The sequence below is a fragment of the Nothobranchius furzeri genome, chromosome 4, assembly GCF_043380555.1.
Source record: "Nothobranchius furzeri strain GRZ-AD chromosome 4, NfurGRZ-RIMD1, whole genome shotgun sequence".
NCBI classification, from domain to species: Eukaryota; Metazoa; Chordata; class Actinopteri; order Cyprinodontiformes; family Nothobranchiidae; genus Nothobranchius; species Nothobranchius furzeri.
Window position 1 is genome coordinate 59,623,250 of NC_091744.1, and position 18,667 is coordinate 59,641,916.

At 42.0% G+C, this 18,667-nt stretch overlaps 1 protein-coding gene across 6 annotated transcripts in view; it reads left to right on the top strand.

Annotated features, from left to right (window-relative positions):
• Positions 1-18,667, top strand: part of cald1b (caldesmon 1b) — a 54,097-nt gene that overhangs the window by 27,320 nt on the left and 8,110 nt on the right. Inside the window, exons 1-10 of one of the 6 annotated variants that reach the window (XM_054733561.2) lie at positions 8,371-8,510; positions 10,716-10,812; positions 16,180-16,305; positions 16,451-16,772; positions 16,845-16,865; positions 16,937-17,647; positions 17,843-17,878; positions 17,946-18,013; positions 18,089-18,338; positions 18,421-18,546. In XM_054733561.2, coding sequence (XP_054589536.1) covers positions 10,739-10,812; positions 16,180-16,305; positions 16,451-16,772; positions 16,845-16,865; positions 16,937-17,647; positions 17,843-17,878; positions 17,946-18,013; positions 18,089-18,338; positions 18,421-18,546 — 1,734 coding nt within the window. In that variant the 5' untranslated portion in view covers positions 8,371-8,510; positions 10,716-10,738. Of the gene's footprint in view, positions 1-8,370; positions 8,511-9,010; positions 10,611-10,715; positions 10,813-16,179; positions 16,306-16,450; positions 16,773-16,844; positions 16,866-16,936; positions 17,648-17,842; positions 17,879-17,945; positions 18,014-18,088; positions 18,339-18,420; positions 18,547-18,667 lie in introns of those variants that run through there. The other 5 variants (XM_054733562.2, XM_054733563.2, XM_054733564.2 and 2 more) reach the window with 5 other exon arrangements.

Sequence of the window (18,667 nt, forward strand, 5' to 3'; positions counted from 1 at the left end):
AAGCACGCTGACGCTGGTCTGTGAAGCTGCTGCCAACGCATTCATCTAGCTTGATTCTGCACTACTCAAACTTTCATAAAGCATTTATTTGTTTCCTTTGGGAAGATTTTTAGAGAGCAAGTAACGTCTAAATTAACCTTTTTTTGCTGATAAACTGTATAAATGAGTGTCTAATAGTGTTTTAAATGTGTGTATTCATTATTTTAGCATTTTGGTAACGAAATCTCGCGTGAACTTGGTGTGATATCGCGAGTACTCGCAGAGGCATCTTTCCAGTGCTTGAGCACATCCTGGAGGCATGCGCCAACATTTGTGGTCTCATTCGGTCCGGTTCGGTAGACAGGAGCAAGTGTTCAGAGCTGCTGGTGGTTCAAATAAAAGTCTTAAAAACAATGAAATAAAACACGGTGAGAAATTATTTCCGTTTATTTCCTTTCTGTGATCTCTGACGCTAATATCAGTGTGATAACATGAACACGTTTATAATCTGACTGTAAAGTGAAGGATTATTTATTACTGAAATGATTTTTCTGAGACTTGGCCTCCGTCCTTCAGACTGGATTTAATAAGTTGTCCGGAAAATTTAAATGTAAACAAACCAAATCTGAGACCAATCAGCTGTTTACTTTAATTTAAATAATTTTTACGTTGTTATTTGTCCGTCAGCACTTTTACTCCAACTTCAGCCCCTCCTTTTATTTGCAATTTATGATATTAATCATTATAATTATGTCTGAGAATTTGTTTGAACTGTAAAGCAAAGAATATATTTTTACATCACACACAGTAAAACATTTTTGTTTTTAAGTTGGTTTGTTTGTGAAAGGTAAATAAAAAAACATTAAATCCTGTTAAAACGGCAGCTCTGTACCTGAGATACCTGAGATCTTGATCAGTCGCTGAGACCCAATGTTGTGGGATCCAGGTGTTTCAAACTGATACATTTTATAGAGATTGAAGTCCTGTGAAAAATTTGATACCTGCAAATTATTCAAAAATATTTTAACAAGCCCACCAATAGGATGGAGTGCTTATAAGACAATAAACAGTTTTGTTTTGTATAATTTAGTTGATAAAATGCCGAGTGTAAGCGGACCAGGGTGTTCCCTGCCTGCCCAGTAACTGCACCAGTTTCTCTTTCGATCATCACAAGTTGTTAAGAAGACTAATGAATGAATGAAGATCCTATACTAAAGTCAAGGGAGACATCAGGGTGTTTTCCACTCCATCACTGGGACACCTAACTGTTGTTTTAAAGGTTTCTAGCTTGACGTTAATAATGTTTTATTAATGCGATGATCAGAGACAGTTTGTAATAAAAAGCAAACATAGTTTTAGATCCCTAAGTCACATTCTACCTCATTTGTTTCTTTTTTACTTTTTACGAGACGTAAAACCAGAATTTCCCGTTTTTCATGAAGGGTTAAATGCAACAAAACGGTGTCCTTCTTGTCCTGGAAAGTTACCCGTCTGATGTTTGTTTTGTTGTGTAATCTGTGCATCTGTCTGACTGTATTTGGCTCTGCTGAAGACTTTACTCTCACACACTCAACTCCTCTGATCATCTGAAGGGACAGGAGCAAAAACAAAAGAATGATAGTGTGACATGACTCTCTGTAGTCCAGCCTTCTATGGAGCATGAATTAAGCTTTAAGCTATATTTATTTATAAATCAAGCTCCTCTGCACCCAGCATCCACTCCCAGACTTCCTGAAAGAGCAAATAAGGCTGAATTAGCTTCCTTTAATGTTAAAAAGGCTTTTGTTGTCAGTGGTTTAATGTTGGCACTAAAGGCTGAAGGTCTTCAGACTATGACAACAATTTAGAGAAGTTACAGTAACATGATTTGTGTTTCTGTGAGAAATGCAAGAATAGAAATAGTGTAACTACAATAGCTAGATCTATGAACAATCTCAGTTTGGAGAAATATAGATGAGTTCTGACCAGAGAGATTAGCTAATCGCTGTTTTAAGTGGGACCAAAAATAAACAGCAGAGCACAGTATTTACTGGGAGCATGATGATTTTATTCAGTTATGGAATGGGCTGCATGAACTACCCACGTGAAACTTTCACGGGTTTTGCATTAACAACATTTTCTGCAGAGAGACATTAGAATAGGAGTGATGTGTGCTCTTCTGTTTGCTCCAGTTAGCAGCCTCGCTGCAGAGTTCTGGACCAACTGAAGGCGGTCAAGGGCTTTTTTGTTAAAACGTGTGAAAAGTGTGTTATGCATCATAAAGCAGCATCGCAGAGCCCCACTGAGTCCGAGGGCACCAACCCAGCCCCACCACAGCAGAATATCTACTTGCATCCCTGCATTTGCACAGCTTCCAGAATATTTAAGACATGAGACATCCAGGTAAGGTTGGGTCCTCCCCTCCTGGACATCCCCCTCCCCTGTGATGGGACAGAGTTGTTATTCCAGAGGAGTCAAGGTTCACCTGAGGCCCTTGATTCTGGGCCATGCGCTGGCACTTGTTCCTGCTTTCTTCCCGGCAGCTTACGAGTCAGGACCTCATCCCCAAGGCCCTGTCCAGATCCCCACACGGGGCCCGCCTCCCCCACACCCCGAGCCCCCAGGCCCCCACCCAGATCTACTCAGAGGCAATGCAGCCGCCAGACAGCAACCCATGGCCACCGCCAAGACCCCCCAAGGGGCCCCACTCACAACCGCCAGTAGTCCACCCCCCGAGGCAACCCAAGCACCTCCAGACGGGGGCAGCAGCTCCCCAGCCCCAGACACCCCCAGTGAACCCACCTCCAGGGAATGCCCAGAGAGATTGACTTGAAGTGGAAGCGGAGGCTGTATCAAGTGTAATATGATCTAAGAAAAGATTTCTATACTGGTTAATGCAAAGAGTATCTCTATTTTTCCAATTCATGAGGATAGATTTCTAAGCGATGCATATGGCAGTCAGAACCACGTGAACTAAAAATGTTTCAATCTGGACATCATCCAGGTTTCCCAGCAAACAAAGAGAGGGAGAGGTTGGGATATGACATTTCAGAGACTTTGACAGATTTTCACATACTCTACCTCAAAATTCCTGGACAGGTGGACAGGACCACAGTGCATGGATGTAACTGTCAGGAATGTGGTTTTAAAAAGAGACCTGCCACCTGGCACAAGACAGTTTTTATGCTAATGTAAAAGTTCCACTCTCTCAAAATTTGAAAGGATTGTTAAATCTGCCCCAAAATGGGAATGTTTTTAATTTTTTCTGCTACTTATTTCGCCATGGTAAGTCAGATCGCTTAGAAAAGCCATAGCACACCTCCCACTGCCGAGCCACTGCAACAGCAGGTCCCTTAATAATAATAATTAAAAATATATTAATAATACTAAAAATGATAAGAATAATAATAATAAGGTAAATAATATTACAAACTCCACCAGTTGCATAAAAACAAAGTTCCTGCTTGCTGCAGCAGCAGGTTAATTAATTCATTCATTTATTCATTCATTCATTCATTCATCTAGATGGAGTGCTCTATGATGTCATCAAAGCAAATAATTAATGTAATGTAATTAATTAATTACATTAATTATTTGCTTTGATGAATTCACAGAGCACTCCATCTAGACAGCTGTAGAACTCAGACATTACTAGTCATAAGCGGTTAGTTTCTGACGGTCACATCTTGACAGATCCGATAGCGTTTTACATATTTGAGTCTGAGTATTTTCAACACTTCCATCTGTGAATGCTGAATGCTTGACAGACCGACAACAGCCAAACACAAAGAATGGTCCACAAGAGATAATTTCCAAGATGAAAATGTTTTTTCTTAGAAAAAATCTCACCTCAGCATCTAGTCAAACCGATGTCTTGATTGTTGAAAAGCAGCTGACGGAGGTGACTATGCTTTTTGATGTCAGCAAGCCCGAGCTGCTTGTTCAGATGCAAAAATCTGAAGAGATTTGTCAGAAAGTTTTAGCTGTTCTGGAGGATTTGATCACCAGTGAATCAGATCTGCACACACGACTTCAGGAAACTGAGGAGAGTTTTAAAACGGACTTACAAAAACTGAAAGAAACCATAAAAAATAAAGACAGTGAAATTGTCAAACTGCAGACTGCAATAAAAGCTCTAAAGCACCCAGCAAAGATCCTGCTGAACCGCTGGTGGCACCGACTTCAGATAAGAAAGGGAAAAAAAGAGTTTGTTCTGCTGAGAACTTAATGCCGGGAAAAATCTCATAAGAATCTCTTCTAACAGATGCAGAAACTTGGCTTTCAGAGAAAAGCACCTCAGATACTCTTAATACTTGCTTGATTGCAGAAATGGGGGTTGGAAAAGAGGTTGTTGGTGCCAGATGTCCAGAATTTGAAAACAAATTTGAGCTAGTGGTGGCACCGACTTCAGATAAGGAAGAGATAAAAAGGGTTTGTTTTGACAAAGACTTAATCAAGCCAGGAAAAATCTCAGATGTAGGAAACAACATACAGATTTATCAGCATGAAATCACCTCAGATAATCTGAATACTTGCTCTATTACAAGAATAGAGGCTGTTAAAGAAAAAGAGGTGAAAATTGAAAGCAAGCCCTATTTTCCGCCTTCTTCTCACCAATCCTTGACAGCTGGTCCGATATGTCCACCATTGGAAAACAAACCAGTGATTTCATCTCCTGCGTTGCAATACCATGCTAACATGCCAAGCTGTCCTTCACTGGAAAACATCATCTCAAATCCACCTCTTTTATCCCAATCTAATGCTCGCAGCCGTCCAGCATTTAACAAGAAAACTTGGAAGTTCCTTTAAATCCATGATGACTGGTCCACCCGTCACTGCAACCAGGAGAGGGCGCTGTAACATAAACAGAGTTCATTATGGGCCCTGAGATTAAAATTTGGAAAATAGCAGTCAAGCAGACACAGTTTCAATCGACCTGTCTTAGTGAGAAGCCCACTCACCACGTCAAGGTGCAGGTCACGAGTGGGTTTTTTTGTTTTGTTTTTTTGTTTTTGTTTTTTTTATCAGTTAACCATTAACCAATCAATCATGCTTTTGGACTGTGGGAGGAAGCCGGACTAGCCGGACAGAACCCACGCATGCACAGGGAGAACATGCAACCTCCACGCAGAAAGATCCCAGGCCGCGAACCCAGGACCTTCTTGCTACAAGGCAACAGCTCTAACCACTGTGCCACTGTGCAGCCTTGCTTTTAATTCAGTTTAATTGAGATATTTATAAAGCGCCAATTCACAACATAAGTCTTTACAAGGCAAACATTCCAAATGAGTTAACTTATTAAATAGTGCTTTCAGTTCAGTTGATCGTGCCAATTAGTTAAAAGACTCCTAACTAAGAAAACCCAGCAGACTGCATCGAGTCACTAACTTGTTGTGCCAGTGACTTTACAGCAATCCCCATACTAAGCAAGCATGTAGCAACAGTGGAGAGGAAAAACTCCCCTTTAACGGGAAGAAACCTCCAGCAGAACCTGGCTCAGTATGGGCAGTCATCTGCCACGACTGACTGGGGGGTGAGAGAGCAGATTAGGGATGTCCCGTTACAATATCGAAAGTAATTCGTTATCGGCCCCAAAAACACAGTATGGGATTTTATCAGACTGCATCAAAAATCTCTGATTTAAGTAGTCCGTTAAGGTTCACATTTTTGCAACCAATGGTTAAAAAATGTATGTATGATTTACGCTGATATCGGATCAGATTGATATCGGTCAATACTGAAGGCGGCAATAATAATATCAAATCGGAAGTGAAAAAGTAGTATCGGGACACCCCTAGAGCAGATACTTACCTTCTGGAGCCTGGAGCCTGACGAATAAAAGCAATGATAAGTTTTTTTGTGACTTGGTTAGATCAGATCTCTCTACACTGCCTCAGATAAACGCCACTGTGTCAAATTTAGTTTCTTCTAACGATGTGGCATAACCTGCCGTAAGCAGATCCTTAAAAGACCTCATCTGGAGTCGGTCATACGTGCTTTCATTACATCAAGACTAGATTACAGTAACTCTAATCTGCTAGGTGTAAACAAGTCTGCAGTTAACTCTACAAACGTTCAGAACGAGCAGCTAGATCTCTCTCTAAATCAAACAGCCGTTCTCACTTTACACCCGTTTTAGCTGAGCTACATTGGCTACCAGTGTTTTTTCAGATAAGGTTCAAAAGTCTCCTGTTTGTTTTTTAAATCCATCCATAACATGGCACCCTCATGTCTCACAGAGCTTAGGATGCCCTACAAACCATCTCGTGCACTCGGATCAGCTGACCACCTACTTCTGAATGTCCATGAAGTGTGTTACGAGACGCGGTGAACCAGCTTTTGTTTATGTGAAGCACTGTGTGATTTTCTGTCTGTCTTGATTACTCACGACGGATCAGTTTCCTCTGTTTTACCTCTCTGTTCTGTGTCTCGTCCTCTGCTTCTGTGGGTCTCTTTCTCTTTTGAGACTGGTTCTGACCCAAACTGCTCTCTGCTTGAAAACCATTCAGCTCCAGGAAGTGACTAGCTTGTGTTTGGCAGTGGGCTTCAGTTTCCTCACGAAGCAACTGATCATAAACTTTTAACTGGGACACTAACAAAGCTTGATCCCAACCAGAGTTTAATTTGTGAAGCACCAAAGAGTCTTTGACCTCGTCCAACTCAGCTTGCATCTGAATTTTAGTCTGCTCCGTAGACGTGTACAAGGATCTGTTGGCTTCAATCAGAGTTTTACACATGGCGTCGTGTTCAGCTCTGAGTTGCTTTATGTCCTGCGGCTCCCCAGTAGATTTATCTTTGATGTTTTTCAAATGCTGACTGACTAAAACATCTTGATTGTACTTAAGTTTCAGGTCTTCGTACAAAACTTTGGAAAGGTTCAGTTCACTCTGGAGCTCTCTCACTGTACACTTCTCTTTCTGTAGTTCTGACAGGAGCTGGGTTTGGCTTTTGACAAGTGTGGCGTTCAAGTCTGCATTCATTTGTTGAAGCTTTTTCATCTCTTGACTGATTTTGTAAACAGAGATTTCTTGATTGTGTTTCAGCTTCAGGTCTTGATATGAAGCCTTGAATTTGTTTGATCGTTTGCGCAGCACTTTGATTTTTCTGGGCTCTGGTAAAACCTCTTTTTGGCTGTTTTGGAACGTCTCCTTCAACTTCTCATGGGCTAGCTGAAGTTGTTGAAGTTCCTGTTTGGTTTTGCATTCAGAATTTTTTGACAGCTGACAAACAGAAACTTGTTTATCAAAGTTTATCTTCAGTTGTTGATATGAATCTTTCAACTGGCCTAATTCATTCTGGAGATCCTGGATTGTGCTTTTCTCCTTCTGAAGCTCAGATGAAAAGTTCTGTTTGTTATTAAGATGGGTCACTTTCAGATCTTTGTAGGCTTGATTGAGTTTTTTCAGTTTTTGTTTGGTTTGGTGGTCGGAGGCTTTTGACAGCCGACAAACGGAAACCTGTTTGTCAAAGTTCACCATCAGCTGTTGATATGAATCTTTGCACTGGCCTAACTCATTCTGGAGTTCCTGGATTATGTCTTTCTCCTTCTGAAGCTCAGATGAAAAACTCTTCTGACTATTGAGATAAGTCACCTTCAGATCTTCGTGAGCTTGCTGAAGTGTCTTCAAGTCATGTTTAAGCGTGGCTTGAATGCTGGAGGTGTTTTCCATCAAATTCTCAAGCTCTCTTTGAGTCTCCTTGTCTTTGTTGCTAAAGATCTGGTTCACAGATTTTTCGTTAGCCAACTGGGTCTTGACTTGATCCAGTTCTTTGCGGAGCTGGTCTATCGCAGGGTTAGACGATTTAGCTCTCTCCTCTTTTAAAAGGCCGTTAAGCCTTTTAATTTCCTTCTGAAACTGCTGTTTAAGGCTGTAGACATCGCTGGTGCTAGAGGGGGCATTTGCCACCTTCTGGAAACGAGATGTTTGACTAGCCATCGTAATATAAAGCAATCAGTTGAAGGCTTCAGTAAAAACCAGTAAATAGCTGTCCTACTGTGCTAAAACCGATTGCTGTTCACAAAACGACTGAAAACTCTCGCTGAACTCAGGGAACGTCTAGCTCCTGCAGAGATCACAAGAGAATGACAGATGCTGTGCAAAGAGTTCTAAACTAAAACCTATGATGACGTCACCTTTATGACGTAAGCACGCTGACGCTGGTCTGTGAAGCTGCTGCCAACGCATTCATCTAGCTTGATTCTGCACTACTCAAACTTTCATAAAGCATTTATTTGTTTCCTTTGGGAAGATTTTTAGAGAGCAAGTAACGTCTAAATTAACCTTTTTTTGCTGATAAACTGTATAAATGAGTGTCTACTAGTGTTTTAAATGTGTGTATTCATTATTTTAGCATTTTGGTGACGTAATCTCGCGTGAACTTGGTGTGATATCGCGAGTACTCGCAGAGGCATCTTTCCAGTGCTTGAGCACATCCTGGAGGCGTGCGCCAACATTTGTGGTCTCATTCGGTCCGGTTCGGTAGACAGGAGCAAGTGTTCAGAGCTGCTGGTGGTTCAAATAAAAGTCTTAAAAACAATGAAATAAAACACGGTGAGAAATTCTTTCCGTTTATTTCCTTTCTGTGATCTCTGACGCTAATATCAGTGTGATAACATGAACACGTTTTTAATCTAACTGTAAAGTGAAGGATTATTTATTACTGAAATGATTTTTCTGAGACTTGGCCTCCGTCTTTCAGACTGGATTTAATAAGTTGTCCGGAAAATTTAAATGTAAACAAACCAAATCTGAGACCAATCAGCTGTTTACTTTAATTTAAATCATTTTTACGTTATTTGTCCGTCAGCACTTTTACTCCAACTTCAGCCCCTCTTTTTATTTGCTATTTTATGATATTAATCATTATAATTATGTCTGAGAATTTGTTTGAACTGTAAAGCAAAGAATATATTTTTACATCACACACAGTAAAACATTTTTGTTTTTAAGTTGGTTTGTTTGTGAAAGGTAAATAAAAAAACATTAAATCCTGTTAAAACGGCAGCTCTGTACCTGAGATACCTGAGATCTTGATCAGTCGCTGAGACCCAATGTTGTGGGATCCAGGTGTTTCAAACTGATACATTTTATAGAGATTGAAGTCCTGTGAAAAATTTGATACCCGCAAATTATTCAAAAATATTTTAACAAGCCCACCAATAGGATGGAGTGCTTATAAGACAATAAACAGTTTTGTTTTGTATAATTTAGTTGATAAAATGCCGAGTGTAAGCGGACCAGGGTGTTCCCTGCCTGCCCAGTAACTGCACCAGTTTCTCTTTCGATCATCACAAGTTGTTAAGAAGACTAATGAATGAATGAAGATCCTATACTAAAGTCAAGGGAGACATCAGGGTGTTTTCCACTCCATCACTGGGACACCTAACTGTTGTTTTAAAGGTTTCTAGCTTGACGTTAATAATGTCTTATTAATGCGATGATCAGAGACAGTTTGTAATAAAAAGCAAACATAGTTTTAGATCCCTAAGTCACATTCTACCTCATTTGTTTCTTTTTTACTTTTTACGAGACGTAAAACCAGAATTTCCCGTTTTTCATGAAGGGTTAAATGCAACAAAACGGTGTCCTTCTTGTCCTGGAAAGTTACCCGTCTGATGTTTGTTTTGTTGTGTAATCTGTGCATCTGTCTGACTGTATTTGGCTCTGCTGAAGACTTTACTCTCACACACTCAACTCCTCTGATCATCTGAAGGGACAGGAGCAAAAACAAAAGAATGATAGTGTGACATGACCCTCTGTAGTCCAGCCTTCTATGGAGCATGAATTAAGCTTTAAGCTATATTTATTTATAAATCAAGCTCCTCTGCACCCAGCATCCACTCCCAGACTTCCTGAAAGAGCAAATAAGGCTGAATTAGCTTCCTTTAATGTTAAAAAGGCTTTTGTTGTCAGTGGTTTAATGTTGGCACTAAAGGCTGAAGGTCTTCAGACTATGACAACAATTTAGAGAAGTTACAGTAACATGATTTGTGTTTCTGTGAGAAATGCAAGAATAGAAATAGTGTAACTACAATAGCTAGATCTATGAACAACCTCAGTTTGGAGAAATATAGATGAGTTCTGACCAGAGAGATGAGCTAATCGCTGTTTTAAGTGGGACCAAAAATAAACAGCAGAGCACAGTATTTACTGGGAGCATGATGATTTTATTCAGTTATGGAATGGGCTGCATGAACTACCCACGTGAAACTTTCACGGGTTTTGCATTAACAACATTTTCTGTCCATGAGTCCACTTTTACAGATGCAGAAACACAAAAATCTGAGTCTTCTTCTGTATTTAATAGAGACGGGGTTCATGCTAAAGAATAGATGACCAAAAGTTACAGATCAGGGAGGGAAAACGAGGCCGAGCAGAAGTCAGACTGAGGAGGAGGAAGAGGAGGGAGGCTTTGCCTTTTCTGGTAGTTAAAGTAGCAGAAACGACAAACGGGAATGCTTCTGGCTGCTGAAGAGCTGAGACATGAACCAGACTGCTGAGGCTGACGAACGTCACGAGGACGGAGGCTGCTGCCTATGCTCTAAACTTTAGATGCTGCTGAGGTAAAGAAACATCAGCAGGTTCTTCTGCTGGTCGAGGCGTTGATGTGAGTCTCAGAAGATGCTGCTGATCTTCTGACTTCTGTTTCATGTATGAGAGTTACAAACCTCACAAAACTGGAATTACGGTTCAGATGAAACTTGTTTTCCCCTGAATGTTACACTGATTTTCATTTTTGTGTGTTTCAATGGCCAGCTAAGGAGAATCTTTGGGACATCATGGACGATGATTTTGACCGCCGCATGGAGCTGAGGAGGCAGAGGAGAGAGCAGATGCGCCTTGAGGCTGAAAAGTGGGTAAAAACACACACACATGGTAAATCTCACATGCAAACACAGACACGGTCACGCAGATTCAGTCTTAAACATGCAGTTAAAGAGACAGGCAGACCCAGCTTGCTGTTCCAAAGTTTGTCAGCTGCGTGGCTGTTTGGACTCTTCTGTCTCTGCTTCTCATTTCCTTTCTCGAGCAGATAAATGATCGTTGAGGAGGTCACTCTGACCCCCTAGTCTGGTTTATAATATGGGATTATGTAACTTTAATAAAGGATGGGATGTTCACATTGCAAAACACACAGCAAGCCAGTTTGTCACTGCTCTAAAAATCAAAAATTGAAAAAAGTAAAATTATCTTTTATTACATCTTTTAGTAAACATAAAAGCAAAACGCAGATAAACAGATGGAGAATCTGGAGATCATTCAGTCCAACATTATTTTGATTATTTTGAGCTCATTTGAAACGCACACATACAAAATGATACTTTTAACAAGCTGGAGTAAATTTAGCTTGAAAACTTTTTTCATTTAGTATTCCTAGACGGCACAAAAAGGGGCGTGGTCTGAGCACACCAGCTCCACCCTTTTACTGTCTGACCTGTACATAGTTTTCACATGAAACCTGAGCTGCTAATAAATCCCTGTTGAAGTTGAATTAGACTAAAATACCAGGTAGTCTTGGAGCCCCCCTCCCCCCCCAGTTGAGCCAGGTGCTTTTGCAGGATTTCACCAGTGAAAGAAAATCCTGAGAGGAGGATATTGTGCATCTGTGCTCTTAGAAGAAGAAGATGAAGAAGAAGAAGAAAATATCATTTCTATAGCGCCTCTCAAGATAAAAATCACGAGGTGCTTCACAAAGACAAAAAAAATGTAAAAATAAGCATTTAGAAAATGTTTCAAAACATATTTAAAATGAGCAAAAATAGGCAATTGGGATTTACAAGAAAAAAATTTAAGAGAGAGAGAGTGAATAGGAAAGAGGAAATCAGTGGATCCTGAGGAAGGTGGAATAGGTGGAGAGGACAGAATAAAGAGAGAGGGGTTGAAGAAGGTCATACAAAAGCCAGCTTGAACTAGTGAGTCATCAGCTGCTTTTTAAAGGAGGCCACTGAGTCCACTGATCTCAGGCTCAGGGAGAGAGAGGTCCAGAGTCTGGGGCCACAGCAGCAAATGATCTGTCACCTTTGGTCTTTAGCCTGGTGCTGCACAACCAGTAGGCTTTGATCACTGGACCTCAGGGACCTGCTGGGGGTGTAGGGACTAAGAAGATCACCAATGTAAGATGGTGCTTGTCCATGTAAGGCCCTATAGACCAGAACCAGGATCTTGAAATGAACCCTGAAGTTGACTGGCAGCCAGTGAAGCTGGAAGAGAAGCGGGGTGATGTGGGTGTGTTTGGAGGACTTGGTCAGAAGCCGAGCACAGGCATTCTGAACCCCCTGTAGATGGTTCAGGGAGGTTCTGCTCAGACACGTGAAAAGAGAGTTACAGTAGTCTAAGCGTGAGGAGATGAAGGTGTGGAGAACTGTCTTAAGTTCAGAGCGGGACAGAATGGGACTCAGCTTAGCAATGTTCCTGAGATGGAAGAAGGAAGAGCGAACAAGAGAACTGACATGAGAATCCAGGGTGAGAGCTGGGTCAAAGGTCACGCCAAGATTCCTGACGGAAGGTTTGGTGTGAGAAGCAAGCTGACCAAGAGAGTCTCTGACTTTGGGAACCAGCTTGTCTGGGGCACAGATGAGGATCTCAGTCTTATCTTCATTCAGCTGTAGAAAGCTCCCAGCCATCCAGGTTTTGATAGAGTCTAAGCAGGTGTGTAACAGCTGCAGCTTAGACCTCTCATGGGGGCTTGAAGGAGATGTACAGTTCAATCAATCAAATTTATTTATAAAGTGCTTTTCAAACAAAGTGCTTTACAAAATGACCCCAAATTCCCATAACAGGTTAAAAACATTAACAGACATATGCAAGCACACGCACACTCACAGACTCACACACACACACACACACACACACACACACACACACACACACACACACACACACACACACACACACACACACACACAAGTAAAAATTATATTTGGCTGAGTCCAGATGAGCCAAGTATGGTAACGCCATCAGAGGAGCCGTCTGTCCCGGCAGCATCAGGTCTTCCACACTAAGTCAGGGCGCTCAGTGGAGGGGGAGCATAGACCCCCAGCTATAGAGCGCCCAGGAAGCTACAGTCGACCACCGCTCCTGGGGCAGAGGGCCCCCACAGAGGAAACACTGGAATAAAATGAGTAAAAATATAATAAAAGAGCTAATATAAATGACAAAAGTTAGAAAATAAGTAATAAATAAAATCATATAGACAGTAGAATAATAATATTAAATAATAAAACTGTGCTAAAATATAATCATATAGAACAAGCAAAGGAAGCAACAAAACATAATCATGTAAAACGAGAAATAAAACTGTAGTAAATATTTAGATAAAAGCTAACCTAAACAGATGGGTCTTGAGCCTGGACTTAAAAACATGAACGTTCTCTGCAGCCCTGAGGTCCTCTGGCAGCTCGTTCCAAAGGCAAGGGCCATAACACTGGAAGGACGCCTCGCTGTGAGTGTGTGTCCTGACTTTAGGGATGACCAGGAGACGCCTGCCAGATGAGCGCAAAGGCCGCGAGGGTTCATATTGTAAAAGCAGTTCTGATAGATAAGAAGGCCCAAGACCGTTAAGACACTTAAAAACCATTAGAAGAACCTTAAAATTGATCCTGAAACATACGGGGAGCCAATGCAATGATTCTAAAACTGGTGTCATGTGCTCCTGCCTCCTGGTCTTCATCAGGACACGTGCTGCCGAATTTTGTAGAATTTGTAAGCCTGAGATGCTCTTTTTGGGAAGACCAGAAAGCAGTAATCTATCCTACTGGTGATAAAAGCATGCATCAACGTCTCCGTATTGGCCCGAGAGAGAATGGGGCGGACTCTGGTGATGTTCTTTAGATGATAAAAACCTATTTTTGTGATATTTTTAATGTGTGGGATAAAAGTCAGCTCAGAGTCAAAAATCACACCCAGGTTGGATGTCATCTGCATAAAGATGGTAGGAGATTCATTTGAAGGAGCTCAGGATGTGCTGAAGAGGAAGCAGATAGAGGAGGAAGAGCAGAGGCCCCAGCACAGAACCTTGTGGGACACCATGGGTAAGGGAGGTGGTGGAGGACCTAAACTTGGAGACGCCACAGAAAAGGAGCGCTCAGATAAGAAGAGAACCACTCCAGAGCAGTTCCTGATAGGCCTACCCAGTCTCTCAGCCTCTCCAGTAGCAGGTGATGGTCAACAGTGTCAAAGGCTGCAGTCAGGTCCAACAGGACCAGAACAGAACAGTCCCCTGCATCACTGTGAGTCAGAAGGTCATTAGAGACCCTAAGAAGAGCTGTTTCAATAGAATGAGCTCTACAAAAACCTGACTGGAAGCTATCATAGATGTTATGTTCATCAAGAGCAGCTGTGAGTTGTTTAGCCACAACCTTTTCCAAGACCTTGGAGATGAACGGAAGTTTACAGATGGGTCTGAAGCTGCTATGGAGAGAGGGGTCGAGACTCGGTTTTTTAAGAAGCGGGTGAATTACAGCGTTCTTAAAGTAAGCAGGGACCTGACCAGAGACCAGAGAAGCATTAATTATAGAGAGCACACTGGGACTGATGGACTGAAAAGCACTTTTAAACAAAGATGAGGGTAAGATGTCGAGGGGGCATGCAGAGGTCTTCATAGAGTTAACTAGTTTGGTTAGCTCAGGCAAAGAAACAGGAGCAAAGCTATCTAAAATTACGTCCCTATTGAGGTTATTTTTTAAAATGCTCATTTCTTTAACTGGTGTGTCCTGCAGGACTAAAACATGTTGTCTACCAGCCTGCTGCACCATCACAGGGATAGATAAAGCAATCTTCTCAGTGATTCGTTGTGTTTTTATTTCAGGTTGGATTCAACTATTTGCCTCAGTCTGTAAATATTAACTGTAGAGATGTAGATCTGTGTCAGGCTGTGATTATGCAGACCGCAAAGTCACGGTGCAGAGGGGGAGAATTAAGTGAGATTGGCAGGTGAGATGATTAGCAGATAAAGAAAATAATTATGGTTTACAATCCAGTGGCAAAGGCATTTTGGTGAAGAATGGCCTCATCTCAATCTTAAATGAGGCCTAGCCAAAGGAGTGGAGGCCAAACAGCCCATGAACCACCTCTCCTGCTAATTTGCACCTGCCAGCCATTGCACTAGCAAACCCAGACTGTGGTAAACCTTTCTATCTTTATGTTTCTGATGGTTTTCATGCAGAACTCTACGACAGGCAAGAAAATATCAGCTCATGGTAGCAAGGTGGTTAATGTTGAAGAAGGCCTGTCGTCGTTATGGCCTGGAAGTGAGGTTCGCATTCATTAAAGCATCAGTTTTTTATTAAAGGTCAACTTCACAGAAAAAAAAAAACATTTATTATTAATATTTCTGATTATAATCGGTCACTCTGAGTTTTTCATGCAAGCTGGACATGAAATAGTCTCCTACACCTATCTCCTGCATTAGCTTCTGGTAGAAAATAGACGAGGAAACTCTCAATTCAGAAAATCCTGACAGATCTACGTCACACTGTCACTTAACATTCATGGACTCATCCATCTTGACTCGTGACGGAGAAGACTGATGTTGGTTTAGCATCCAAGAAAATCACCAAAAGTAAAGAATTCACACGCAAATCTCGTCACCATGACAGATATGTCCAGGCTGCAGTATAATTGGGTTTAACGTTCCATGACGTTGGCAGGACAAAAAGGAGACTGTTGAGTTGATCTTAGCTGTCTTCATTTGATCAAACTCACTATCGAGCAGCAGGAGAGATGTTTTTTGTGTTTTTGTGACGTCAAACTGAAAACTGTGTTGGAGCAGAAGCTCCTGGTTACTTTGATGGTTTTTATTTGAACCACAAATCTTTTTAACTGTGCTGCCTTATGAGCGCTGCCACCAGAGCTCCAGCATTATGAGCATTCCCAGGATTTTTCTCACAGTCTTACAGCCGGTTTCTGCCAGCTGTACCCCCCACCCCCCCTCCCTTATTGCTGCAGACACTGGAAGCTTTATAACTTTCATCAGCATGCCACTTGATGGGGTTTAGAGGAGTTTAACCAAACTTCTTGGCAAGTTTAGTTTTTTCGTGGACATTTTGTGGTTAAATCCTTTCCAAACGGTACAAAGACCCTCTTGTTGATGGTTTCCACACTAATTGGCCAAGATAGTATTGAAAATGTGTTTTTTTTATCCAGTTTGTTTAAAATTTCTACAATTTTGCAAACATGGGGAAAAAAATGATTAAATTGTACCCTGTGCTCGTGTTCCCAGGGTGAGTTACGCCAACGACGATGAGGAAGAGGAAGTGCGTGAGCAAAGGAGACGTGCACGGGAGGAGAGGAGGAAAATGAAGGACATGGAGGAGTCTGGAACAGCAGATGCGATCAACACAAACAGGTGCAGGTGATGTTTTATCTGGAAGAAAGTGAATCAGCAAGGAACAGGGTTCATCTGTTTGTGGTTGAGCTGAGATGTTTGATCAACAAGTCTGTGATGGTCCAAGACTGTTGAGGTTTTATTTTATTACGGTTTACATGCACAGTGTGATGGAGTCCGAGTCTCACGCGGCCGGAGCTGGAGGAGCAGACGATGACCAGGCTCTGCTGGACCGTCTGGCTAAGAGGGAGGAGCGCAGGCAGAAGAGGATGAAGGAGGCAATGGAGAGGCAGAAGGAGCTGGACCCCACATTCAGCTCCACCAACGGCACAGGGGACACACCACAGGAGCAATCCTCCATCAGCAGCAGCAACGGGCACCAGGAGACAGAGGAGGAGGAGGAAAAGAATGAGGAGTGTGTCTGTGAGGCGGCTGCCGGTGCAAACTCCTGGAGGAGAGAGGAGGATGGAGATAAGGAGGAGGAGAGGGTAAGTTATTTTAGATGAATGAGGACAAAAAGGCTTTCATGATAATTCTTAAAGTCTTTTCATTTGTTACAGGAAAGCGCCGCAGTGGTCGAGGTACGCTCGTTTCACTTCACATTTATTAGCATGAAATAATAAAAATCATTAAGACTTTTATAATTTACCAGGAGACCAAAGAGAAGAGTGACTCAGCAGAGGAGGAGGCTGAACTGGACCTGGTGGAGGAAACTGGTCCTGATGAAGAGGAAGATGAAAGGAAAATAAGAGAGGATGAAGAAAGGCTGCAAAAAGAACTAGAAGAGAAGCAACAGATAGAAGAGGAAGAAAAGAAACAAAGAGACATGGAGGAAAAACTAAAAAGGGAAGAGGAAGAAAGGCAGAGAAAGGAAGAAGAGGAGAGAAAGATGAGAGAAGAAGAAGAAGAGAGACATCAAAGAGAAAAAGAAGAACGGCTGAAACAAGAGGAGGAAGAAAGACGTAAAAAAGAGACAGAGGAAAAAATGAGAAAAGAAGAGGAAAAGCAGAAAAAAGCCATGGAAGAGAGGCTGAAAGTGGAAGAGGAGGAAAAAAGGAAAAAGGAGATGGAGGAAGAGAAGAAGAAAGAAGAGGAAGAAAAACAGAGAAAAGAAATGGAGGAGAAAAAGAAAAGGGAGGAGGAGAAGCTGAGGAAGAAGGAGCAGGAGGAGAAGAAGAAAGAGGAGGAGAGGCGAAAAAGAGAAATGGAGGAAAAGATGAAAGAAGAGAAGAGGAAAAGGGAAATGGAGGAGGAGAAGAAGAAAGAGGAGGAGAAGAGGCAGAAAAATGAGATGGAGAAAAAGAAAAAGGAGGAGGAGGAGAAGCGTAAAAAACAAGAGATGGAGAAAAAGAAGAAAGTGGAGGTACTGATGTGATGATCTGATTGGCTCCTAAAAAGAATAAAAACAAAAAGAAAACTTCAGAAACTGAATTGAACTTAAACAAGTTTGAACGTTTTCAGTGTTTTTGTTTTTATTTAGAGAAGAAGCGATGACAGACATCAGAGTGTTGTTGCTGTTTTTCATTTTGCTTTTTCTGTCTCTCCTTCTGATCCAAAGGAGGAGAAACCGAAACCATTTGGGTTTAAGGAGAAGGTAAAACAAACGCCACTGTCCTCTGGTGCGGCTGCCGTCAGTAACATCTGTTTTCTCTTATCGCCAGAGCGAAGCATCTAAACAGAACCGAGCTGTCGCCGACAACAAGTTCAAGAAGTTTGAACAACCGTTGAGGTGACCTTTGACAGACTGATCATGTTGGTGGGATTTGACTTGTTCCATCTCAAAAATGTGCGTGTGCCTGAGCAGAGACAGCGCTCCGTCCACCAAGGCTGACGACGCGCAGCGGCGGGAGGCTGAGCGTAAGCTGCAGGAGCTGAAGCAGAGACGGAACAACACGGAGAGCGAAGAGTTGGAGAAGATGAAGCAGAAGCAGCAGGACGCAGAGGCTGAGCTGGGGGAGCTGAGGAGGAAACGGGAGGAGAGGAGGAAAGTTCTAGAGGAGGAGGAGATGCAGAAAAAGAGGGAGCAGGAGGAGAAGAAAACCAAGGAGCAGGTGGTTGTTTACAGCTTCAACGTGTAACTCTGGGATTCTCCAGGGGATTAGATATTTATCAGCTAATTGTTTTTTTATACAACAGGAGGAGAGAAAGAGGATGAAGGAGGAGATAGAGAAGAGAAGAGCGGAAGCTGCAGAGAAGAAGAAACAAAAGGAGGAGGAGCCCACCAAACCTGCTTTCACCATCAGTCCCAAAGGCTCCTCTAAGGTGAGATTCATGTCTGGAGATATGAAACCATTCAGGAAACAAGACCCCAGTGAGCCTCTGGATTAACCTTTGAACCTTCAGATGATCACTTTTCTCTCGAGTGTCAGCTGTTAGATGTTCT